General features: G+C 32.0%; 1 protein-coding gene across 1 annotated transcript in view; it reads left to right on the top strand.

Annotated features, from left to right (window-relative positions):
* LOC111084999 overlaps nt 1–7,027 on the top strand; it is an 11,407-nt gene extending 4,380 nt beyond the window's left edge. Inside the window, exons 4-5 of the mRNA XM_022381881.1 lie at nt 3,215–3,357; nt 6,728–7,027. Coding sequence (XP_022237589.1) covers nt 3,215–3,357; nt 6,728–6,859 — 275 coding nt within the window. The 3' untranslated portion in view covers nt 6,860–7,027. The remainder of the gene's footprint in view (nt 1–3,214; nt 3,358–6,727) is intronic.
* The last annotated feature ends 2,090 nt before the right edge of the window (nt 7,028–9,117 follow it).

Here is a 9,117-nt window from a genome sequence, read left to right as displayed (position 1 = left end):
AGCGTGCGGAGAAAACTCTTTATCTGGCCCGTTGGCGTCTAGTTGAAGAATAAACACGAAGCAACAATGTTGCATGTATCACAGGTGACACACTCGACATGAATGTAAACGTGCAATTACTTTGATAAATAATTGGATAATAATGTGAGGTATTTTTATATAAAACGATTAAACAAACCATTTCATTGCATAGAAATTTAAAATTATACAACATATGCATAAAAAAGTGAAACGTAAACTAAAGTTCAAATTTCATGAATAATAAAAAAATGAAAGTTTGTTTAGAATTAAGCACAAAGCTACACAATGGGCTATCTGTGCTCTGCCCGCCACGGGTATCGAAACCCGGATTCTAGCGTTGTAAGTCCGCAGACATACCGCTGTGCCACTGGGGGGCTAAAAAAATGAAAGTAAAAACAAAGAAATCTTTTGCATAAATATATTATAGAAAAGTAATGTAATGACTAACTGAACAAATTATTTTATGTTAGTGACACCTCTTGGAAGTGTTCTAAACAAATAAAAAAAGTATTTGTTTGGACAATAAATGCATTAAGTAGAAACTAATTTTGCCATTTTTGTTGCAGCTTTTGGTCCTTCTGCTTCATATATCCTTGAATAAGGTGTTACAGAGTTTCTATACCTAATAGGATTACAAATCAAGAAAAACTTATTTAATTGTCCTTTAGCTAAAAACGTGTGTGTTTTCTTATAGAAAAGCCACATCGGGCTGTCTACTGTGTTGTAATTAGCGTTGTAATTCCAAAGACTTAACACTGTCCCACCGGGGGACAACTAAAAACTAATTTGGCTTCTGGAAATTGCATATGAAAAGTTATAAAATTGTCACTGGCAGTGTTGATTTAATTTGCATATATAAGTTTTAAGCTTATGGCATGGATAAAAGTAGAAATAGAAAGAAAAAACAGTTTCTGTAGAATCCTATCCAAATATCTGTAATTTGTCTATGCAAAATATAATGATATGTTATTAATATTGCCTTTATAACAATTTCATTGAGTAAATAAATATACCTTACTGAATTATTATCACAGGATATCAGTCTTTCAAATAACACTAAATTATCTACTATTTTAGGGTATGGAAAGGAATACGATAGAGCTTGTATGATTTTACATTTAATAAAATCAAGTAAAGTATGAACGTTTTTTGTGTTCATATGCCATTTATTACAAAAAAACACACTTTGGAACAGCATGGCACTAGTTTCTGATAACGATAAATATCTAATATTTCATGATTAGCTTCACTTATTAACTTCTAACTCACTTATATACTAACTCACTACTTCATTTACCATGGGGGAAGTCCAACAATCATTTTGCTACCGTTTATGATTTTATACGTTTTACATAATATTATGGCCTTTTCAAAACTGTCTGGATCACACTTTTAAAGTAATCACAATAATGAACCACTGCAGTATGATGACAACCATTAGTTTAAACTTCTTCTACAGATAATGCAAGATATTGTTACGCCTCCGTTCGTTAGTTAATTTTCCGTAAAAATTCTTTCCCATTAAACTTTAGCGACACAAGTCCTTTCTTAAATAAAACTGGTTTATTCTTTCTGAATACAACTTTGCAATACACTTAATTTCCACAGTCGCGCTATAATAAACGCTATAATTCACAACGAACGTCTCACGTGCTTGACTTAACAATATTCTCTCTCTGTCCGCAGTTCAATTACACAGCATTACATTGTTGCCGTCACGTCTTGACCGTCTTATATATACAAGACTACCGCATATCTAGTAAACGCTAGAGCATTCAAGAAGGGACAGGATATTTCTAGAAGTCAATGACGTGTTACTAGCGTCACGTGACTTCCGCTGTCGTAACAGTATATAACAGCTTTCTCTATAGTTTCGTTTTTCGTTTACTTACTGATTATAAGTAGTATCATTTTATTATAAGTTACAGCTTTTAAAGTAAGTAAGAATAGGTATGGCATTTTGATCACCGGTGCTATAATTCTTAAGTACATAGGATTTAACTGTAAAAAAGGTTTTTGTATATAATGTTTAGTCTAAAGTTACATTGTCGTTAGTCTTTTACTGGGTCAGGAGACGTTGTTAAGGGAGATTGTGTAAAGTTTTGTATAAAGTTCTTCAAGTCTGCGATACTACATGAAGCAAACCACTGGTGTTGATACGTTCTGAAAATATAAGTATATTCTATTATTCCTTTAATGTTAATTTCATTAACAGTATTGGTTAGAATGTTTAACATATATATTATTTTATCGTTATTTTACATTTTTATTGAAAATGTTATTTCACTTTGTTAGCTTAATACATAGATTTATGTTGTTTGTGTGTTTATTTTTAACACAAAGCTACATAATGGGCTATTTGTATTCTGGCGACCGTGAGGTATCAAACCCTGAAGTTCGTAAGCTTAGCACTAATCCATACGCGGACATAGATTTAGGACTAACCTAAATCTCTTAAATTGGCCTAATTTCGTGTTTGTTTGTTTGTTTTGAATTTCACGCAAAGCTACACGAGGGCTATCGGCACTAGCCGTCCCAAATTAAGCAGTGAAAGACTAGAGGGAAGGCAGCTAGTCATCACCACCCACTGTCAACTCTTGGGCTATTCTTTAACCAATGAATAGTGGGATTGACCGTCACATTATAACGCACCCACGGCTGAAAGGGAGAGCATGTTTGGTGTGACGGGGATTCGAACCCACGACTCGCAAATTACGAGTCGAGCACCCTAACCACCTGGCTATGCCAGGCCCCAACTTCGTGTTACATAGTATTGAAATTATGGCCGAAAATATCGTTAACAGTAAGATTACTCAACTCAAAAAATGAAAAAGGTGTTATAATCTTTATATCTAAGAATGTACGAACAATGTATTTAATTAGCTACACCCACTGTCAGGTTGACTTTTAATTACGACATTTGGAGAGAACTTACTTTGATAGGAAGTTATTACTAAATACTTCGGAATTTTGATAGGCATAAGGTATTGGCTTCACTTCCGAAAGCTATAGCAAGTACTTTTCAATTCTGATAAATGTAGAATGCGTTGATATTTAGCTCCACTTTGTTTATAATAAGCGTGCTATATTATACTTTTAAGCATGTTGAATATCTCAGTGTTTGCAACTTCCAATAACAGTAATAGATAATAGAAATAATATTACATGAAGAAGTTTATATTATAATTTCTAGCAGCGAAAGGTATTATAGAGTTACAGGAAGTAGACAACGAAGAAGGATCGTTCTTTACGAAGGGCAGTGGGAATTATTTGGAATCTACAGTACAAAACTCTGTTTCTACAGGAAATAAAGAAGATTTGTTAAAGATTCAAAATGTAAGAAATATTTCTTTAATCTTAATATAAAAATATATATAAACATTGGACACGTAAAAATAACTTATTTTTTACAAATTACTAAATTCATAAAAATAATTTATTTTTACTATAGGTATGGTAAACCAAAATGATGATTACATTAGATAATTCTACAAACTCAGTAAAAATGTCTCTTGTCTATATAGTTCCGTTTAGGAACACTGAACAATGTATGGTAATTCTTTGAAACTTCCACACATATTCTTAAATAATAAACTCAGTGTCATTGCTATTATGCTACATAACCATGCCTGAACATCATGGTTCTCAATGCTAACTTATTAATAAATAACGTTTTTTATTCGATTTCTCTTAACAATCATCCATTGGAACACAGTGGTGTACTGGAACCCTTAACGATGTAATACACAGGCGTACCATGTGTTTTTATCACCTTCTAATAATATTGACATTTTCCATACTTTTCATTTATCCAGTTGTATATGCGATTTTGATGCAACACGTTTGTCAAGAAAGGCGTTAAGTTCCTTGCACTTAGGTATCTATTGTTCTGTGTCATTCACCTAAGATATCATCTTTGTATTTCCATGAAAAAGGTTTCTTCAAAATTGCATCTACTAAGTGCAAACAGAGACCTTTTTCACAGGCAGATCAAGTGATGTTTAGAGGTTTCAGCCTTCTATATGATCACTAGGAATGGCCAATTTTCACGTGAGTAGCTCATGTCACCCTATAAGAATATGGCATTATAGTTTTGAATATATAATGGGATATTTTCTCAGGCTAGAAAATATATAGAGTTTATACAACTATTAATATATAGACAGTTTTTTTTTCAATACACTTAGCTTGGCTTCAACTTATAAACCACTTGGCTTTTCAAAATATTCAAGGTTCAAAGAGAATAAACAGCTAGTTTTCCTGTAAACGTGACTTTTCATCAAGCTAAACAAATACACACACACACACACACACTGTTATTTGTGTCATTCAATAAAAGATTATATTAATTCTGTTCAGTCTTTTTCTTTTACGAACTAAGTCAGATTCAGAAAAGTTAGAAATACTTTGTGATATATATCTTGGTCGAATCTCCTGTTAAGCTGCTGACTTCTCTTTACACTCTTTTGAGAAATCAGTTTTCACCTGAGAATACCAGAATAATAAGAATTAAGTAAATCTGATTAGTTTAGATTAGTTTCTGAGATCAAGTTCATTAGTTGGAGTCTATTGAAAGTATTCTGACTTTGTTCAGGAGAAAAAAAAGATACACATATGTAGGTCAAACAGTTAGTACTTGTTTGTGCATATTTATATTTAAAGTGATTCTTTTTGTTAATGCATAATTATTAATTACAAATAAAGACCTTGAAAAGAAATAGAAGCATGCTTGAACCTTATGCCAAATTAAAATCAGGTTCCTTGCATAGAATGCGAATTACGCTTAAACATATTTAACAATGAAAAAAAAAATATATCCATTGTTAAAGTATTTTATTTTCCTTATATTTTATTTAGTAGTTCACAAAATATATTACGATACTAATTAATTGTTAAGTTTGTTTGTTGGATTTCGCACAAAGCTACACGAGGGCTATCTGCGCTAGCCGTCCCTAATTTAGCAGTGTAAGACTAGAGAGAAGCTAGTCATCACCACTCACCGCCAATTCTTTGGCTACTCTTTTACCAACGAATAATGGGATTGACCGTCACATTATAACGCCCCCACGGCTGAAAGGGCGAGCATGTTTGATGTGGCGGGGATTCGAACCCGCTAGCCGCAGATTGCGAGTCGAGCTCCCTAACCACCTGGCCATGCCGGGCCTCAATATTAAAGCAGGTTTGACCTCCAAGAGCTCCAGTTCTTTAAATTAATTTGCAAAATCAATGCTTCGTTTGTTTAAACAAACAAAACTACACAAATACTGTAAAAATATATATAAAACTGAATGGGTATATCTTATAGTTTTGTGATAACGTATTTAGAAATGTGAATGGAGTACAGTTGAGTACTAAAGAGTTTTGTACATCTCATAACTGTGTTTTTGTAAACATGAGTCAATGATTTTAATTTAGAAACATCAATATTTTTATGATTTAGGGTCTTTGCAGATTATAAACTTAAAATATTGTGTGAGGATCGTTACTGTTCGAGAATTATTTGGAATTTACATGATAATGTTTTATACAATTAATAAATTCACAATTTAACTACAGATACTCCTTGTTTGTGACTTTGGTTTTTGTATCGCCTGTTTGTTTACGTAATTAGTTACAATACTGTACGTAACTATCTGCATAAATGATTTCCATTTCGGCGTAGCCTTAGTTGTGTAAAGCACAGTAGTTATTCCATTTATTAGAATAATCACATTTTTTGTTAAGACGTTTTTTCTACATAAGACCAAACGTATGTTAATCAGTATAACTGGTTGTTACAAATGTTAAATACAATTTCGTACAAACATTGAGTGCATTATGTTAATACGATTTTTGAGCCTCACCACATCCTTACAGACCATTTCGCCACGTCCGATCATGCTCTACACATTTTGCCAATAACTCTACAACATATTTTACATTGCAAGAGGCTCTGTCATAAAGCTGGCATGTCTTAAACAAGTCACTTCTCCCTACATGCTTGTCAAAGACCATTTTATGTATTACCATTTCACAGTCCGATCACACAGAAGAGCTGTTTCCGGTTGCTTGATAGCTATTCTTCGTGTGAAGTAACATGAATACCAGGTGTTTGAAGTGCAAGACAATTGCACCGATTTGTCATGGAAACAGCTTCTATACACGTGACTTGTGTTGTTTATCCTATGAAGTTTAGTCTTGATTATGTTGCGTTCTGTTGTCGTGAGGTATGTGAACGGTTTTTGCCACGTGAACGGTTTTTGGATACTCTCGAATGGCAATAAACGCCATTGCATTACAACAATTTTGTTGTGTAAAAAATTGTGCTTTGTATACTTAAACTGTGAGGAAATAAAGTGTGTATGCCTTTTAATTGAAATTGATAGTAATAGCTCGTATAAGTGTGCATATCTGTATTTGTGCATGTATAAATAAAAATATAGAATGTTTTAAAATATGTATAATGTCATTCAATATAAAGGAAGCTTAGTTTAAAAAATTAGTAATAAATTGTAATATTTCATGGCTCTTTTTCTTTTGTTCTATATACAATTAAGCATCTATAGAGTACAATCTCACGAAACCCTTGTTTATCTTTTAAGACTAATTTAAACAGTTAGATGCACTTTTATAATGGGTGGCAATAGCATATTACACTTAATAGTAGATACTACTGTATTCCTATTAAATTAATGTTTCTAATTTCAGATTCGTTCATATTGTTTAGGTTGCTCATTCTTCAAGACATATGGAAAAGAAATCGGCTCTACTCTCCCAAGCTCAAACCAAACAATCAGCTTACGATAGACAACGAGATTCTAACTACTATAGTCAAGAAATTAGTTTATCGGAAGTTTGAACGTAGTTGAAAAAGATTCCACAGAAATAATATATAGTTTTCTCGACCACAGAGCTTAACTGAATTAAACACATAAATTGTTTTAAGTTAAGAGCTGGAAAAATTAATTACATTCACGAAGTAGATATATCAAGCTTTCTAACTTTTACACAATTTGTATAATTTCATTTATTTCTAGCTAGACAACAATAGTATGATATATTTTATCAACGCTTCCATTATAGTACTTTGTATTACTTGATAATATATTTCATACATTTGTATTCATAGGTTCTTCTATATCGTCTTTTTTTTTGTTATATAACTCTTTTACAATAAAAAATAGAAAATACATTTTTACTTATACATATACTTAAACAAAAATCTTCGTTTGAATTAATTATGATGTATGATGTATCCACGTCACTAAAGAATACAATAAAACTTCTTGAAATCCACAAAATGATTGCGTTTTTGTTCTCTGTTCATATCAACTAGCAATTTTTATGACTGAAAATGGAAATTTTAAGGCATGCTTATTCGAAACGAAACTTTTTTATGGGCAGGATATATAAAAATAATGTAAAGAAAGGTGTATGCACGTATATTAGTAACCCTGAAGTTACAAGTACTTGATATTAAATGAAAATATATTCGTATAGAAAAAATCAAGTTAAAATAAAAAGCCGTGAGTCTTTGTAGAGGTGGTTGTGGATATTATTATTGCAGAATGGGATATATTACTTCTTTGATAAATGATTCAAGAGAATGAGAGAACCATCAATTCTGCTAATCATCGAGGCAGTTCTTACTCATAAGATATGTCACTTCGTTTTTAGTTGCAGCTTTTATTAGTTCTACCTAATGTCATATGTTTTCGATCCATCTACACCGAAGGAAAAGCTCTAGAGAAGCAGCTTTGAGTAAATGCTTAATATACTCAATCATTTTTTTTTCTGGACCTGTCATTTGCGGATCATTTACTTAGAGAGAGTACACTCAGATTGAGTACAACATAAATATTTCTCATGATTCGTTTTTTGTAATTCGTAGAGATACGGGAATATTATTTCATGAACTATCTGACATATCCTGTTTATAATACACACGTATAGATCGGGAAAGAATATAGAAATTAAGTAAACTGGTTGAAAAAAGTAATTGATTTATTTTGTTTAATAGCCATGTATTTTATATTCTTATACATCGATTATATATTTTAAACATAGAAAAGACAAAACCTAAAAAACACATTTTTGATTATACACTAGTAAAATTGTAAAATATTTGTTCGATTAAATAACCATAATTTATGTGGTACATATGTTCTTTTTATACAATTTAAAAGACATATATTGGAATATTAATAAAACAAATCAGTAAACACCTATGCATATATTGATGCATATAAAAAATTAGAAACAGATAAGTTAATTTAACCACATAAAGCAAAGAGAGAGAGTGTAAAAAAAAAAGCATCTTCTTATCTCTGATGATGTTTTTACGGAACAGAATTAACAGACTAGATTTATCTCTAGTCTTGTGCTTTACATAACGATACAGAAAGTTAAATATAAATTTATGAAATTTTCAATATTTGATGGTACACTCGCAAATTATTTTCTGTTTCTACGTTGCTACTTTCTGTTTTCCATCTAAAACTGACATATATGTCGTTTTAAACTACCATTGTTTAAAAGTATAACTCACCAAGATCTATACATAATTTAACTTATTCAAAGTGTAATTATTTAGATATAATAGAGTTTCAGGTTTTTACATCTTAAACGTCAACGAAGTTGTTTTCGTGGAACTATGACGTCATCGTCTCTACCCCTCCCCTGTTGCGTAGCGTCCCCCCACCCATTCAGGCGGCATCCTTTCGGCAGAGGACAAGCCCCCTAACTCCTGGCATAAGGCTAACCCCACAACGTCTTACTTCTAAACATTCTATTCACTCTTTGCAGCCAGTTGTAGAAAAGTAATTGCTCCTAATAAAATGGAATTTAAACAGATTATTTCAACAAAACCTGGCAAATTATAGATAAACTTGTCTCTTGGCTACTTGGCAGTTCTGCACTTGGAATTTTCCTTTATGTATACAAAGGATATTGTTTCGTCAGGGGGTCACGTGACTATTGTCACGCCGCCTATTTTCTGGAAGTATCTTGTTCCTTCGTGAATGCCCTAGCATTTACTAGATATATGTTTTTCTGGTATATAAATAGTAATTAATCTGCAGTCAGAGAGTATTATTGAGCACGTTCGTTGTTATAGCG

Source organism: Limulus polyphemus, unplaced genomic scaffold (genome assembly GCF_000517525.1).
Source record: "Limulus polyphemus unplaced genomic scaffold, Limulus_polyphemus-2.1.2 Scaffold197, whole genome shotgun sequence".
NCBI lineage: Eukaryota > Metazoa > Arthropoda > Merostomata > Xiphosura > Limulidae > Limulus > Limulus polyphemus.
This window is presented reverse-complemented; position numbering and strand designations above follow the sequence as displayed.